This window comes from Mizuhopecten yessoensis, unplaced genomic scaffold (genome assembly GCF_002113885.1).
Source record: "Mizuhopecten yessoensis strain PY_sf001 unplaced genomic scaffold, ASM211388v2 scaffold4359, whole genome shotgun sequence".
Lineage (NCBI taxonomy): Eukaryota > Metazoa > Mollusca > Bivalvia > Pectinida > Pectinidae > Mizuhopecten > Mizuhopecten yessoensis.
In genome coordinates, this window is record NW_018405506.1 from 972,871 (window position 1) to 991,835 (window position 18,965).

Genomic DNA, 18,965 nt, shown 5'->3' on the forward strand with positions numbered 1-18,965 from the left:
CACTGGTAGTCAATACACTGATTGCTATCACTGGTAGACAATACACTGATGGCTATCACTGGTAGACGATACACTGATGGCTATCACTGGTAGACGATACACTGATGGATATCACTGGTAGTCAATACACTGATTGCTATCACTGGTAGTCAATACACTGATGGCTATCACTGGTAGACGTTACCCTGATGGCTATCACTGGTAGACGATACCCTGATGGCTATCACTGGTAGACGATACTCTGATGGCTATCACTGGTAGTCAATACCCTGATGGCTATCACTGGTAGTCAATACACTGATGGCTGGTAGACGATACACTGATGGCTATGACTGGTAGACAATACACTGATGGCTATCACTTGTAGACGATACACTGATGGCTATCACTGGGAGGCAATACACTGATGGCTATCACTGGTAGCCGATACACTGATGGATATCACTGGTAGTCAATACACTCATTGCTATCACTGTTAGTCAATACACTGATGGCTATCACTGGTAGTCAACACACTGATGGCTATCACTGGTAGACAACACACTGATGGCTATCACTGGGAAGCAATACACTGATGGCTATCACTGGTAGTCAACACACTGATGGCTATCACTGGTAGACAATACACTGATTGCTATCACTGGTAGGCAATACACTGATGGCTATCACTGGTAGCCAATACACCGATGGCTATCACTTGTAGTCAATACACTGATTGCTATCACTCGTAGACGATACCCTGATGGCTATCACTGGTAGACGATACCCTGATGGCTATCACTGGTAGACGATACCCTGATGGCTATCACTGGTAGTCAATACACTGATGGCTGGTAGACGATACACTGATGGCTATCCCTGGTAGACGATACACTGATGGATATCGCTGGTAGTCAATACACTGATTGCTATCTCTGGTAGTCAATACACTGATGGCTATCGCTGGTAGTCAATCCACTGATTGCTATCACTGGTAGACGATACACTGATGGCTGTCACTGGTAGACGATACACTGATGGCTGTCACTGGTAGACGATACACTGATGGCTGTCACTGGTAGACGATACACTGATGGCTACCACTGGTAGACGATACACTGATGGCTACCACTGGTAGACGATACACTGATGGCTATCCCTGGTAGACGATACACTGATGGCTATCGCTGGTAGACGATACACTGATGGCTATGACTGGTAGACGATAGACTGATGGCTATCACTGGTAGACAATACACTGGTGGCTATCACTTGTAGTCAATACACTGATTGCTATCACTCGTAGACGATACCCTGATGGCTATCACTGGTAGTCAATACACTGATTATGTCACTGGTCCTTTCACAACACTTAGAACAACATACTATTCTATCACTGGTAGTCAATACACTGATGACTATCACTGGTAGACGATACACAGATGGCTATCACTGGTAGACGATACCCTGATGGATATCACTGGTAGTCAATACACGGATTGCTATCACTGGTAGTCAATACACTGATGACTATCACTGGTAGACGATACACAGATGGCTATCACTGGTAGACGATACCCTGATGGCTATCACTGGTAGTCAATACACTGATGGTTATCACTGGTAGTCAATACACTGATTGCTATCACTCGTAGACGATACCCTGATGGCTATCACTGGTAGTCAATACCCTGATGGCTATCACTGGTAGTCAATACACTGATTATGTCACTGGTCCTTTCACAACACTTAGAACAACCTACTCTGTCTCCGGATTTTACCTGTAACACAATATTTGATGTTGAAATAGATAATAGGTTACATTTTAACACATTTATAGGTGTAGAGAATAGGCCATAGTGTTTTCATGTACAGGGCCATAGTGTGTATACAGGCACAGGGCCATAGAGTGTATACATGTGTAGGCCATGGTGCATGTTCATGCACAGGTCCATGGTGTGTATACATATACAGGTCCATAGAGTGTATACATGTACAGAGCCATAAAATGTATACATGTACAGGGTCAAAGAGTGTATAGGGCCATAAAATGTATAAATGTACAGAGCCAAAAAGTGGACATATACATGTACAGTGCTATAAAAATGTATACATGTACAGAGCCATAAGAGTGTATACATGTGCAGGCCATGGTGCATGTTCATGGACAGAGACATGGTGTGTATATGATACACAATGGGAGTAGAGGGTAATAGAAAAAGAATCATTCCCCTCTTGCGGGTGAGATAGGGGAATCTCAACCCTCTGGGAAAGATTCTTAAGTTGCTGGTAGACATTACACTGATTCTATCACTGGTAGTCAATACACTGATGACTATCACTGGTAGACGATACACAGATGGCTATCACTGGTAGACGATACCCTGATGGATATCACTGGTAGTCAATACACGGATTGCTATCACTGGTAGTCAATACACTGATTCTGTCACTGGACCTTTCACAACACTTAGAACAACATACTATTCTATCACTGGTAGTCAATACACTGATGGTTATCACTGGTAGTCAATACACTGATTGCTATCTCTGGTAGTCAATACACTGATGGCTATCGCTGGTAGTCAATCCACTGATTGCTATCACTGGTAGACGATACACTGATAGCTATCACTGGTAGACGATACACTGATGGCTGTCACTGGTAGACGATACACTGATGGCTGTCACTGGTAGACGATACACTGATGGCTGTCACTGGTAGACGATACACTGATGGCTATCCCTGGTAGACGATACACTGATGGATATCACTGGTAGTCAATACACGGATTGCTATCACTGGTAGTCAATACACTCATGGCTATCACTGGTAGACGATACACTCATGCCTATCACTGGTAGTCGATACACTGATGGCTATCACTGGTAGAAGATACACTGATGGCTATCACTGGTAGATGATACACTGATGGCTATCACTGGTAGTCAACACACTGATGGCTATCACTGGTAGACAATACACTGGTGGCTATCACTTGTAGTCAATACACTGATTGCTATCACTCGTAGACGATACCCTGATGGCTATCACTGGTAGTCAATACCCTGATGGCTATCACTGGTAGTCAATACACTGATGACTATCACTGGTAGACGATACACTGATGGCTATCACTGGTAGTCAATACACTGATTCTGTCACTGGTCCTTTCACAACACTTAGAACAACATACTCTGTCTCCGGATTTTACCTGTAACACAATATTTGATGTTGAAATAGATAATAGGTTACATTTTAACACATTTATAGGTGATGTTCAAATAATTTGTGACCTAAAATACAACGTATGACACTAACAGGTAACAATCTTGAAATGAAATGTGTGACCTTCTAACAATAATAACACTTTATCTTACAACACATTACTAATTTACTTTAAAAGTATATCTTCAAGCAATAATATGCTACCCTCAACTGTAATATATCATTTTCAAATTGATTTATGTGGCCTTCAGCACACAATATGTGACCTTTACACAAAATATGTGATCTTTACACACGATATGTGACCTTTACACACAATATGTGATCTTTACAGACAATATGTGACCTTTAACACAATATGTGACCTTTACACAATATGTGGCCTTCAGCACACAATATGTGACCTTTACACACAATATGTGACCTTTAACACAATATGTGACCTTTAACACGACCTTTAACACAATATGTGACCTTTAACACAAACTATTTAACTTTTCACACACAATATATAAATCACGATATATGACCTTTAGAACATGATATATGCGACCGTCTACGCACAATACCTTCAACACAAAATATCTGACTTTAAGCACCTAATGTGACCTTCAACACATAATATATGACTGTCAACACAAAATATGAAATTTGAACACAACTTTTCTTCCAAACACATTCAGACATGAACAACAACTGGTTTAGGAGCAGGTCATACCTTGATCAATACATTTTGTAAAGTATGTCTTCTGTGTAAAGAAAAGCAATGAAAAAAGGAAAGACTTACATTACCTGTAGATGCTAGTGAAGATGACTCATGTTAAGTCTTTATAGGAATATACCTGGATGTTGTAACGATAACGATGTCATACCTGTTTGTACTTAAAAATATTATAGAATTAACATACCTGTAGATGCTAATGATGATGACCTCATGCCTGGATCTCTGTGTAAGACTATCCCAGGTATCGTAAATATTGACACAGCTGTAGGAAAGAAACTTGCCATTAAACAACGTAACTATACAGATTTTATTTCTACACATAAACTATAGTAGATTTTATTTCTACACAGAAACTATAGTAGATTTTATTTGTACAAAGCAACTATATAGATTTTATTTCAACACATAAACTACAGTAGATTTTATTTCTACACATAAACTACAGTAGATTTTATTTCTACACAGAAACTATAGTAGATTTTATTTCTACACAGAAACTATAGTACCCTGGTAGATTTTATTTCTACACACAAACTACAGTAGATTTTATTTCTACACAGAAACTATACAGATTTTATTTCTACACAGAAACTACAGTAGATTTTATTTCTACACAGAAACTATACAGATTTTATTTCTACACAGAAACTATACAGATTTTATTTCTACACAGAAACTATAGTAGATTTTATTTCTACACAGAAACTATAGTAGATTTTATTTCTACACAGAAACTATAGTAGATTTTATTTCTACACATAAACTACAGTAGATTTTATTTGTACAAAGCAACTATATAGATTTTATTTGTACAAAGCAACTATTTAGATTTCATTTCTACACAGAAACTATGGTAGATTTTATGTGTTCAAAGCAACTATATAGATTTTATTTGTACAAAGCAACTATTTAGATTTCATTTCTACACAGAAACTATGATAGATTTTATGTGTTCAAAGCAACTATATAGATTTTATGTGTACACAGCAGCTATATAGATTTTATGTGTACACAGCAGCTATAGTAGATTTTATGTGTACACAGCAGCTATATAGATTGAACACAGAAATCCTTACAGATTAACTAAAACTTATATAAGTTTTAATTTATAGGGAAGATATATATGATAGATTTAACCCTTTCACCACTGTAGATCATGATGGATTCATCCAGATCAATTCATGGAAGAAGCTACTTAAGTTACATAGCGGTGAAAGGATTAACTCACCAAAGTACCTGTAGTCTTAGTTGGTGCATAGCAACTATGAAGTAGATATAATTTATTGAACATTACAATTATAAATCCTGAATACTTACTGTCTGGGAGACGATGTACACTTGGCCCGAGGGAGTTGAAGAAGGGACATTTTGTGCCGTCTGCTGCACAACATCTTCCTTTGGCCTCAAACTAACAATTACACGACAGAGTTACAAGTTTATAATAAGCTTATACGTATATGGAAGTTATGGCCCCATTTAATAGCCAATCAGAAAGGATAACTACAAGTGATACAACATGACTGTATGCCCGGCTAGTGATGTTGCACATGTCATCAAAACGTTTGGTCCCATTTTTTGATTAATTAATAACAACAATATTGTCCAGAATTCATTCGGCCAGTCAGAAATGAAAATTCAGACATTGAGACGTTTTAAGTCGGTAAAACATTTTTTCATAACTTGGAAGTAACAGAAATGGTTGTCATTGGTCATTATTTTAAGTGATGCATACATGATCTATACATACCATCTAATTATTCATATGATGGTGATGAAAAATGATATAGCACTTTCTGGACCCCTACCCCCCTTTATTCAAAATCACATTTTTTTGCCAAGGTAAGGTTATAAATGACCCCACAAAAAATCCCCAGTGGATTTCCCAGAGGGGTGGCCAGCCGAAATATGTTCTAGAAGGTCCATACATATGACTAAAGTGAGGCCACCCTTTGACAGCAGGGGGGTGCTCACTTAACCCCTCTGGCCCCTGGGGTACATGATGATTGATGAGATTATTCATATCTGACTGGCTGATTTAGGCACAAAAACGGAAGAACTGTTGACATACTTAAGCCAATATATAACAAGGTCACAGTGACCTACTTACCATTTATGTGATCCTTTTTTTGACACTTTTATTATTTGCAGCCTGAGTGGTACAATACATCAAAATGATTATGATACCATTTGTGATTTTAGTCCCCGATTTAACCCCCACATATCTTGGAATGGTTTACAAGCTGACCTTAATTTCATGTCATATCATGATGGCATAACCCCAATGTTTGTAAATATATATATAAAAAAAGAAAATTATTGGTAATAGCCGGCGGAAGGCCCAAACTGGTACCCATCCTTTATGTAAACTATGTAAAATATCAAACACCCGACCAAGTTTGTATGAACACGACCGTCTTCGACACTCACCTTGAGAAGTTTTGCTAAGAGATCTAAGCCATCACCATCCAACCTGAAACCAAAGGATGCTATCAATTATTTACTCGTTTGGTACCCATTAGGTGTTGTATTGCCTTCTTATTGTCCAGATTTGCTTTAGTTTAACAGACCTCTGGGTCCAGTTGTTCAAAAAGTGGTTAGCTTAATAATTTTGAACAATATTTTTCAACCTTAAATAGTTTTGTCAATGGACAAGGTAAAATCTCACAATTTGCATGTAAATTTACTCTACCAAATAATTGATATCTGGAGAGTGCATTGTTATCAATTCAATAGTTGAGTTTTAAAGAAACACAAAAATAAAATTTGCTCTAATCACAGATTAAGCTAATTACCTTTTAACAGCTGGGCCCTGATCAGTGCAGAGACCTCTACAATACTATTCTTGCACAGATAAATCCAACAGGTACTAGAAGTCCATTATGTACATATTTTTTGTCATTTAAATCTTAGAAAATATAGATTTACTGCAATATTTCCTCTCAACATGTTATTTCCATGAAACAACTTTAGGCGAAATATATACACATATACAATAGCTTCTCATATATAGACTAAAATTTTATCTTTTGTCAAGATTTATTTTTTGCTATATTGCTGTGGATAGAGGCAGCAATGCCTGCATCCACTAATATTTTAGTACATTCTGTTTAATTCTCGCTTAGATACACTGTTGATTGAAGCCGATAAACGTCCGATTAAGGTTGTTTGAGCACAGGTAATTGTACCACTGGTGTTTTAAGGTTGTTTGAGCACAGGTAATTGTACCACTGGTGTTTTACCTGGGAGCCACGTTAATGAGAGGTTCTGGATCATAGTGAGGGAAGTTATAAGACAAGAAGTCCTCATTTTTGTTAATTCCTGGAAACGTTTCCTCAACAGGTGTACCCAAAATCTTGAATATATAATGCAGTTCATCCTCTACGGTAGAGCCAGGGAACAGTGGCCTGCCACAGGCCATCTCATAGAATATACAACCGACTCCCCTGTAAGATAGAGTACAGTAAATCATAGAATATACAACCCACTCCCCTGTAACATAGAGTACAGTAAATCATAGAATATACAGCCAACTCCCCTGTAACATAGAGTACAGCAAATCATAGAATATACAGCCAACTCCCCTGTAACATAGAGTACAGCAAATCATAGAATATACAGCCAACTCCCCTGTAACATAAAATACAGTTATACTAAAATATGCAGCGGACTCCCCTGTAACATAAAATACAGTAGTTAATCATAGAATATACAGCCAACTCCCCAGTAACATAGAGTACAGCAAATCATAGAATATACAGCCGACTCCCCTGTAACATAGAGTACAGTAAATCATAGAATATTTAGCCAACTCCCCTTTAACAAAAAATACAGTAAATCATAGAATATACAGCCCACTCCCCTGTAACATAGAGTACAGCAATTCATAGAATATACAGCCGACTCCCCTGTAACATAGAGTACAGTAAATCATAGAATATTTAGCCAACTCCCCTTTAACAAAAAATACAGTAAATCATAGAATATACAGCCCACTCCCCTGTAACATAGAGTACAGCAAATCATAGAATATACAGCCGACTCCCCTGTAACATAGAGTACAGCAAATCATAGAATATACAACTAACTCCCCTATAACACAAGTACATTCAGTACTAAATACACAATAAAGTGATCTGTATGACATCAATATTCTAAAGACCTTATGTCATATGAAGTCAATGAAAGGTCATTGTTAGACGTGTACACATGTGTACTTACCACATATCAATGGAGGTGGAGTATTCTGTTGATCCCAGTAAAACATCAGGAGGACGATACCTGTCAAATAAACATCGAACATTAAATCACAGTAAAACATCAGGAGGACGATACCTGTCATAGAAACATCAAACATTAAATCACAGTAAAACATCAGGAGGATGATACCTGTCATATAAACATCGCACATTAAATCACAGTAAAACATCAGGAGGACGATACCTGTCATAGAAACATTGAACATTAAATCACAGTAAAACATCAGGAGGACTATACCTGTCATAGAAACATCGCACATTAAATCACAGTAAAACATCAGGAGGACGATACCTGGCATAGAAACATCGAACATTAAATCACAGTAAAACATCATGAGGACGATACCTGTCATAGAAACATCGAACATTAAATCACAGTAAAACATCATGAGGACGATACCTGTCATAGAAACATCGAACATTAAATCACAGTAAAACATCATAAGGACGATACCTGTCATAGAAACATCAAACATTAAATCACAGTTTAGGAAGAAGATACCTGTCATATAAACATTGAACATTAAATCACAGTAAAACATCAGGAGGACGATACCTGTCATAGAAAAAGTTTTCATTTTAGCTCGCCTCTAAAACTCATGTATACGTAAGAACCTATATATAATACACTAAAGTACCAATATGTCACGAGGGCAGTATCACATTACAAATTAAACACGGAACACATGGGAGTACTTACCATAAAGTGACCACTTCATTTGAATATGTCTTGGTAGGTATTGACTTGGCCCTGGCTAAGCCTGAAAATTAAAGTGAGGCTTTAAATACTGATTGACAACTTCTCATATTTAACAAGAGGTAGTAGTCAAGTTCATTCTGGTGTAACTTCCAAGACAGAACGTCTTCTACATCCCATAATAATTTTGATAAATTTGATAATTTTGACATATCAAACAAAACCACTTGCTCATTGTTTTTTTCATCGCATCAGGACTAATTGCTTAACAGTGATATATGTAGCAAATTGAGTTTTATCGAATTCTATTCAGTATTCAGGATTTGTACAAGCATTATTTAAGGATTGACCTTCATTTTGATAGTATATACGATAGTTTGAACGAAGTTGGCAATGAACATTTTCTATGGTGCACGTTAGCACTCCATAAAGAATACGTTTGTTGCCAACTGCGTTCAAACTACCGTATACGCCATCAAAATGAAGGTCGATCCTTATATATATATTTACATCATAAATAATGTTCAAACGCTATACAAAGAAAATACAGTCGAAGTGGGTCGTGACAATGGTAACTACGGTAGCCATGGTAAGTAGGAGGATAGAGTTCCAGTGAATCTACATCTATATATGGGTAAATTTAGAAAATGGGTAGTGAACAACACTATTTTTCTTCTCTTCATCACTTAAAAAGTTTGAATAAGTAATATAGGTAGCACTTCAAACATTTTTATTTAAGTTATTACGGTCTTTATGTACACAAATTGACACCCTTCTCTGGTAGTGATGCGATCTAAAGTCGTGTTTATCGTCAAAGAATTTTGAATGTGCATCCATGGAATAAAAAGTTTGCCAGCGTCCCTTTAAATTTGTTGTATAATCGGAAATAATAGATCCCGAATATGTTTCATGTTTTTTTTATGTTGAAGGAACCAAACAATGGCTGTCATCAAACAGTTATCTTGCTGAAGCGTGAATGGCGCCATATTTGAAACAGATATCAATCCGCTGAGCCTTTTTTCATTGGGAAGGGAGGGATGTAAATATAATGATATAACTCCTTGCTGTATACATGAGGATTATGAACTAAGTGTGAAATGCGACATGTTTTGTGGCACATGAGAACTGACTCCCCCCCCCCCCCCCCCCCCCCCCCCCCCGTGCTGTAACTCTGAGGTAACAGACTTGGTGTGGTATGTGACACATATTGAACTGGTGCTGTGACCTTTAGGGTATATACCTACTCTCTTTTTCTAATACTCATATTTACAAAGTTTCACCAAATAGTGTTAAGCATTTTAGCTGTAGAAGATCATTTCAAAAAATTTAAAAACCGGACTAATTGATGTGAGTTAGACCATGAGATTTAGACTGACTTGTGTGTAGTGCGTTACACACTGTTTTCTTGTAATACTCAAATCTCAAAAGATCACCAAATAATAGAAGTGAAATGATTTGACCTTTGACCCATATCTGTGACCTTGACTTTGAAGTATTTACAGTCCTGTGCGGTAACAAAATTGTCTTTTGGTATAACACCCACAGTTCCCCTGTGAACTGAGAATTACACAATATGATAGTAACATCTCTCTTTACTTTGTATGGGAACATCATGATACCACCAACACATGGACATACCAAACCTTTGACCAAATGGAAGGGCAGAACTCAGCAGCTACTTGGTTGAGAGTGAGGTAATTATGTTGTTGAGTAAAACGTCCTGATTTCTACATGTCAGTGTAATGTCATCATGTTATTAAACACAATTCCCACAAAGGAATGACCATGGTTTGCCCATAATTTGCTCAATATGATGTACATCTCACTTGACTTAATTAAGTCATTCAGTACACAGGTAAAAAGACAACTTACCAAAGTCAGCCAATTTGAGTTCTCCTCTCTCGTTGATAAGAAGATTCTGAGGTTTCAGGTCCCTGTGTAAAACTTGTCTTTTATGACAGTAGGCTAAGCCTCGTAATAATTGGAACAAAAATATCTGTAAAAGAATAAAAAATAAATACCAAAAGGTGAGCATCTTTATGCATAAACATGTCTAAAATGGATTTCACACGATATCAAATGTTAATACCTAACAGCGAGTATGACATTGTACTAAACTAATCGGAATACATAACATTGCATAATTAAATACACATCTACACCAACTTCATAATATTATGACAAAAGTAAACATTCTATCGCGACATAGTCACTGCCATACATACATACCTTAGCATTTGTCATGCTCATTATGTTTCCACAGTCGTCCATGTACTGTTTGAGATCTTTTTCCTGCAAAAAATAACCGAGGTGAATATTAGAAATGCATAGCCATGACAACCGTATATATGGACATATTTTGATGCAATTTTGCACACACCCCCCCCCCCATAACTGCCATCTATTATTCATGCAAAATCACTGTCTATAGTCAGAAAAATCTCTGTTAGGTAAATACTGTGTACCAGGAATGTTTGCCCAGTGAAACTTTCATCCTTCTTCCTGATTTAAATTTTCCCAGTGTAAATATCGCCCTCCTTCACATAATAATAATATACAACATTTGATATAGTGCCCAATCTAGCTAACATAAGCCACTCTAAAGTGCTTAAAATAAAATAAATTTATATATTATGTTGTCTACCTATATAATGAGAAATTCACCCTTATTATACGGAGGGCAAAAATGGGAAAAATTAAACTGAGGCGAAAATTTCCTGGTATACATTATACATATTAGTTATCGAAAACACAATGTGCCTGATTTTGTTTAGAGTTACACTATATTTGTACCTACCATGTATTTCAATATGAGAGTGCGAAACTTTTATGTGTGGGAAATGTCATTAAAGGTCATGATAATTGTACCTTTTTGGCTCTACAAAATGTAATATTTTGACCTGCAGTGTTTTCAGTCCATGGAATTTTAAAACAAATTTGCTATGTCACCCTGAATGGTTTTAAAAGGTACACAAAAGCAACATTACCTTTATTTTGCCTAATATTTATTTTTCCCATAAAAATGTGTTCAACAGCGATTTCAAATTCAAGTAACACACAAACAATTATTTATGCACTGCAAGAAACTAACATATAGATTAAAACATGAATAATGTCCTTGAAAATACATACAGGAAGCTCAGTTCCTGAAATTTTGCGAGTGAGACACCCATCACCCCTCCCCAAGCCGTGTCTGTGTTGATTTCAACACATGTTTAATTCTTCCCCGGTTAAACTAAAATTCCCCCAGTATTTGATTTAATCCAAAGTTAAATTCTCCACAAACTGAATTTCCCTCTGTGTTGAATTCATCCTCTTGTTCAACAGTGAAAGGAAATAAGAGAATAAAAGTATCTATTTTGCGTACCAGGTATTTCAATTCTAGAGTTAACAACCGGTATGTGGGGGATTTCATTTAGGGCCATGTTATTTGTACCTACCAGGTATTCAAAGACTAGAGTGAGCGACTTCTCTGTGTGAATGATGTCATGTAGGGTCACAATGTTACTGTGTTTAAGCTCCCTGAGCAGCGACACTGAAACAGAGGATAAGAACAGGTGAAAAACATGTGAAAAACAATAAAATCTTAACTCAAGCACCACATATAATAGAACAAGAGTCTGACTGTAAGCTTACATATCAACGCAGTAACAGAGGCTGACTGCTTACCTACAAGTATAGTGGTTTAGGGGTAGACTAGAACTGTCCACACACCTTCCAATAAAGCAGTACAAGGGAAACTTCATATTTACATGTATAGTGGTTTAGGGGTAGACAACATACCTTTATGTACAGTGGTTAGGAGGCAGACTACATACCTTCACGTATAGCAGTGCAAGGGGCCCCTTCTTCGTGCTCCAAACGGATTTCTTTGAGGGCGACCAGGTTGTCAGTCAGTAGACTTCTGCCTTTGAACACTGTGGCATAGGTACCCTGGCAAGCAAACACAACTGTTACAATATCTGCAGTATCTCTACATAAATGTTTGATTAAGAAATAAAAGTAATGTTCCCAGAGTGCTTCCTTCAATATCATCACATTAATAGCAAATGTGTCGATAACGATTTTCGCTAGTTTTTTAACCAGGTTCATTCTGTACCTTCATGTAGGGTTATTTTCCCATCTTAAACTTGTTTTTGATATAGGTAAGTTAAATCTATAACTATACAACATAGCATAGTGTCCCCCGATGTAGATATATTGGACAAAGACTGATATCATAACATTTAAGTCTACATCTTATTTGAAGGCTTACACTAAGTGACCCTTCGGAGCCACACTTTCTCGAAAAACCAAACTGCGATCTTCATCATCTAATCTCATCATTTGATGAAACCACTAAGTTTTAGAGGAGAGGGTTTTTGAAGTGTTTGTACTCTTTGACACATTTGTTCCAACCCTCAGCTGCCTGAGTGGTCAACCCCTTCTTAAGTTTATATTCTGATCCTCATCATCTAAGTATCACTTTAGGAAATGATGTTCCAAATCCAACAGTGAATTCCAGAGAATATGTCATTTAAAAGTTTTGAACTAAGTGACCCCTAATGGTACTGCCCAGGAGCTCTTTGGAGGGGTCGCCCCCCTGGGTTTTTTTTAGGGGGAGGGGGGGGGGGGGGGGCCTNTATTCTTGAGTACAGATTCTAATTCCCACCATACGATGATGATTGCCACATCAAAATCTGACAGATGGTTTATGAGAAATTAAAAAGTATGATTATTTGAAGACAATATAGATGACAGCCAAGAGAAAAATAAAGCAGTCGAAAAAGGTCACATGTGTAATTCAGGGAAGCCAAGTTGGGCAATGTCAAAACCCCCTCTGGCTGCTTCTATAATGTTCTTTAAAACAGATGATAATGCAGAATAATAATTTAAACCAAAGCTATGATTTTTCTTGAACAATTACTGTTTATATATACAATATCACACAAACAATTTTTTTGTTTTTTATTTAGTTAACCAAACAAGGTAACAGCAGTTGATTTCCATTGCCAAAATTAACTCGTGCTATGTACCTGAAAACAATGCATTGATATACATACCTCTCCAAGTTTATCTAACTTTGTGTAAGATTCTATTTTTCCAAATCCTATTTCAGACTGTAAACAAAAAAAAGAACAAGTTACATGATAAATAAGGTCAAATTGTACAAAATCAATATTGCTGAATGTATATTCCATCAATAGACGAAACATTTGCTGTTCAATAATAGAATTTTCAGTAATGTTCATTTGTACAAGAATAAACCTCAAAATGAAACATTAAAGGTGTATAGTATTCCTAAGTTGTGTTTTTCTCCAAAAACATTTATTAAAAACTGTCCTTGACTGACCAGTGATTTACGTCGAGAGCGCCTGCTCAGCTGTCCCTCGGGACTGAGACTTTGTCTGGCCAGGAAATGTCCAGGTAGGCGCATGTCAGCAGGTAATGACAGTCGTTTAGTGACTTCCTGTAAAATATAGTATATACAGGGGGTGTTACTGTGACTTCCTGTTAAATATAGAATATACAGAGGGTGTTACTGTGAGTTCCTGTTAAATATAGAATATACAGAGGGTGTTACTGTGACTTCCTGTTAAATATAGTATATACAGAAGGTGTTCCTGTGACTTCCTGTTAAATATAGTATATACAGAGGGTGTTACTGTGACTTCCTGTTAAACATAGTATATACAGAGGGTGTTACTGTGACTTCCTGTTAAGTATAGTATATACAGAGGGTGTTACTGTGACTTCCTGTTAACTATAGAATATACAGAGGGTGTTATTGTGACTTCCTGTTAAATATAGTATATACGGAGGGTGTTACTGCGACTTCCTGGTAAATACAGAATTTACAGATCTAGACATGGGTAAAATGAAATGACAGGACATTTAAACAGGAGTGGTTTTCTGAAGGTGTATAAAATTACTGCTCTTTATATTGTTTTGTTCCAATTCAAACACTTACCCATTACTCCTGTACTTTTATAAAGGGCTGGCAGGAAAAATACAATATCTATGTAATTATTAAAAGAAAGGGGTATAATGTTTGTAGATGGAGATTCTGTATGTGAAATTCTAAAATAACGTTATACCATATCAAAATGTTTTTTAATTTGAATTAAAAATTGAATCAAATTACTATGTGCCTGTACAACAGATGATAATTATACTTGACTGTCCCTGAGCAGGTGTGAGAGTAAAGTTATACATGTAGATAGCGTGAGGAGATCCAGAGGAGATCATGTTACATAAAACATCAGTAATGAGATCCTTTATAGGGGAACAGCACACACCAGGGGGAGTATAGTGACAGTAAACAGCTGTGTACAGGTACATTATACAATTAATATTATCACTGCCAACAAAATAGAAACTGCTAAGTGTTAAGTTAAATATATAAGTGCATCCTATTGACACTTATTTATCACAGCTTTCTGAAAACCATATCAGTACATCTTGTTGTAATACAGGTCAAAGTCACTTTATCACATAATATTTAGTACATTTAATCCAAACTATTCATAAGTCACATCAGTACATCTGGTCCCACATGTCACTGTCAATATAAAGTCACATCAGTACATCTGGTCCCACATGTCACTGTCAATATAAAGTCACATCAGTACATCTGGTAATACAGGTCACTGTCAATATAAAGTCACATCAGTACATCTGGTAATACAGGTCACTGTCAATATAAAGTCACATCAGTACATCTGGTAATACAGGTCACCGTCAATATAAAGTCACAACAGTACATCTGGTAATACAGGTCACTGTCAATATAAAGTCACATCAGTACATCTGGTAATACAGGTCACTGTCAATATAAAGTCACATCAGTACATCTGGTAATACAGGTCACTGTCAATATAAAGTCACATCAGTACATCTGGTAATACAGGTCACTGTCAATATAAAGTCACATCAGTACATCTGGTAATACAGGTCACTGTCAATATAAAGTCACATCAGTACATCTGGTAATACAGGTCACTGTCAATATAAAGTCACATCAGTACATCTGGTAATACAGGTCACTGTCAATATAAAGTCACATCAGTACATCTGGTAATACAGGTCACTGTCAATATAAAGTCACATCAGTACATCTGGTAATACAGGTCACTGTCAATATAAAGCCACATCAGTACATCTGGTCCCACATGTCACTGTCAATATAAAGTCACATCAGTACATCTGGTAATACAGGTCACTGTCAATATAAAGCCACATCAGTACATCATGTCCTACAGGTCACCGTCAATATAAAGTCACAATAGTACATCTGGTAATACAGGTCACTGTCAATATAAAGTCACATCAGTACATCTGGTCCTACACGTTATAGTTCTTAAATCAAATTAATTCACTTAATTTAGTTAGTTTTACTGTACACTGTTCCTGACAGTCAATGTAATTCAAAGTGTTGACTTAAAGTAATACTGACTACCCTGGTACATTTGATTGCCTCACAAAAGGAACAAGAAAATATTTGTATAATAAAAATGTCATGCCCATGTTTGGCACCTGATTTGATGGAAATGAAGCTGTATCTACATGTAGGTCACAGTGACATACATTTATTTTGTAAATAGTCTTTCCAAGATATTTTAAGATTAGACCAACCAGCTGAAGATGTAAACACTCTGTACCCTCTCGCATATAAGTCACTATAGATCATGTGTATGGCTATTGACTTAAAATGAACAATGGGGTATCATAGGCAAGAATGTTACCTACTGATAACTCAATATAGTACAGTAAAATACTTAGTATAAGTGAATGGATTACAGGTAAGACTATTGATTTTACAGGTAAAAATGCTGACTAGTGGCGACAGGCAGAGGTAAATTTGATTACAGGTAATCAAGGCTATATGGGACGTACATATTAACATAAAACGATTCGCATGCTGCTTCCCAATTTGCAAGGTAATTTGCAGCTCAAAGAGACTTTATTAAAACTCTTTGTCTGATGACTAAATACTATTGATTATTACGATAATTACTGTCAATTGATGTAAACGAATAAAATATGTCAAGGGGAAAAATAAATCATTATGGGTACAAACATGTGTGAAAAATATGTAGTCTGTGTAGATAAAATGTATAGTCTGTGTAGACAAACATGTACAGTCTGTGTAGACAAACATGTACAGTCTGTGTAGACATGCATTTATAGTCTGTGTAGACAAACATGTACAGTCTGTGTAGACAAACATGTACAGTCTGTGTAGAAAAACATGTAGTCTGTGTAGCCAAACATGTACAGTCTGTGTAGACAAACATGTACAGTCTATGAAGACAAACATGTACAGTCTGTGTAGACAAACATGTCCAGTCTGTGTAGACAAACATGGACAGTCTGTGTAGACAGACATGTATGGTCTGTGTACACAAACATCAACAGTCTATCAAGACAAACATGTACATGTTTGTCTGCACAGGCTATACATGTTTGTCTACTCCGACTGTACATGTTTGGCTACACAGACTACATGCTTTTCTACACAGACTGAACATGTTTGTCTACACCGACCATACATGTTTGTCCACACAGACTGTACATATTTGTCTACATTGACTGTTCATGTTTGTCTACACCGACCATACATGTTTGTCCACACAGACTGTACATTTTTGACTTCACTGACTATACATGTTTATATACACAGACTATAAATGCATGTCTACACAGACTGTTCATGTTTGTCTACACTGACTGTACATGTTTATCTACACAGACTACATGCTTTTCTACACAGACTGAAAATGTTTGTCTACACAGGCCATACATGTTTGTCCACACAGACTGTACATGTATGGCTACACAGACTACATTTTTTTCTTCACAGACTGTACATGCTTGTCTACACAGACTATACATGTTTGTCTACACTGACTCTACATGTTTGTCTACCCTGACTGTACATGTTTGGCTACACAGACTTCATGTTTTTCTACACAGACCATATATGTTTGTCTACCCTGACTGTACATGTTTGGCTACACAGACTGTAGATGTTTGTCTACATAGACTGTATATGTTTGTCTACACAGCCTATATATGTTTGTCTACCCTGACTGTACATGTTTTCTACACAGACCATACATGTTTGTCTACACAAACATGTACAGTCAATGTAGACAAACATGTACAGTCTGTGTAGACAAACATGTATGGTCTGTGTAGACAAACATTACAGTCTGTGTAGACAAACATGTACAGTCTGTGTAGACAAATATGTACAGTCTGTGTAGACAAACATGTACAGTCTGTGTAGACAAACATGTACAGTCTGTGTAGACAAACATGTACAGTCTGTGTGGACAAACATGTATGGTCTGTGTAGACAAACATGTACAGTCTGTGTAGACAAACATGTACAGTCAATGTAGACAAATATGTACAGTCTTTGTATATGAAAAGTCATTCATTAAGAGTAGATGTAGTTAAAGTTGACAAACATATATTATCAGCCAGACAGACTGACAATGACACAATTATTCACATAGGATATTAACATTTCCTGGCATGAATGTGTACCTAGAAAGACCTACAAAAGTTCAAAAAATATATACACAAAAAATTGGGAAAGCAGACAGAGAGACAAAACAGATATAGACAGACAAGTACAGACAGACAGACAGACAAGTACAGACAGTCAGACAGACAAGTACAGACAGTGAGACAGACAAGTACAGACAGTCAGACAGACAGTGAGACAGACAAAACAGATATAGACAGACAAGTACAAACAGACAGACAGATAAGTACAAACAGACAAGGACAGACAGACAGACAGACAAGTACAGACAGACAGACAGACAGACAGACAGACAGACAGACAGACAGACAGACAGACAGACAGACAGACAGACAGACAGACAGACAGACAGACAGACAGACAGACAGACAGACAGACAGACAGACAGACAGACAGACAGACAGACAGACAGACAGACAGACAGACAGACAGACAGACAGACAGACAGACAGACAGACAGACAGACAGACAGACAGACAGACAGACAGACAGACAGACAGACAGACAGACAGACAGAGAGACAGACAAATGAGAATTGAAAGAGA

The 18,965-nt window shown here is 36.9% G+C and overlaps 1 protein-coding gene across 5 annotated transcripts in view; it reads right to left on the reverse strand.

Annotated features, from left to right (window-relative positions):
• Positions 1–2,477: 2,477 nt before the first annotated feature.
• Positions 2,478–18,965, reverse strand: part of LOC110448834 (cyclin-dependent kinase 17-like) — a 49,009-nt gene continuing 32,521 nt past the window's right edge. For 2 of the 5 annotated variants that reach the window (XM_021495290.1, XM_021495293.1), the window contains 13 exons: positions 14,218–14,334; positions 13,928–13,984; positions 12,704–12,818; positions 12,326–12,420; positions 11,115–11,177; positions 10,758–10,881; positions 8,889–8,949; positions 8,151–8,210; positions 7,172–7,375; positions 6,360–6,402; positions 5,250–5,340; positions 4,117–4,194; positions 2,478–3,194 (listed from right to left, as the gene is read on the reverse strand). In XM_021495290.1, coding sequence (XP_021350965.1) covers positions 3,163–3,194; positions 4,117–4,194; positions 5,250–5,340; positions 6,360–6,402; positions 7,172–7,375; positions 8,151–8,210; positions 8,889–8,949; positions 10,758–10,881; positions 11,115–11,177; positions 12,326–12,420; positions 12,704–12,818; positions 13,928–13,984; positions 14,218–14,334 — 1,140 coding nt within the window. In that variant the 3' untranslated portion in view covers positions 2,478–3,162. The remainder of the gene's footprint in view (positions 3,195–4,116; positions 4,195–5,249; positions 5,341–6,359; positions 6,403–7,171; positions 7,376–8,150; positions 8,211–8,888; positions 8,950–10,757; positions 10,882–11,114; positions 11,178–12,325; positions 12,421–12,703; positions 12,819–13,927; positions 13,985–14,217; positions 14,335–18,965) is intronic. The other 3 variants (XM_021495291.1, XM_021495292.1, XM_021495289.1) reach the window with 2 other exon arrangements.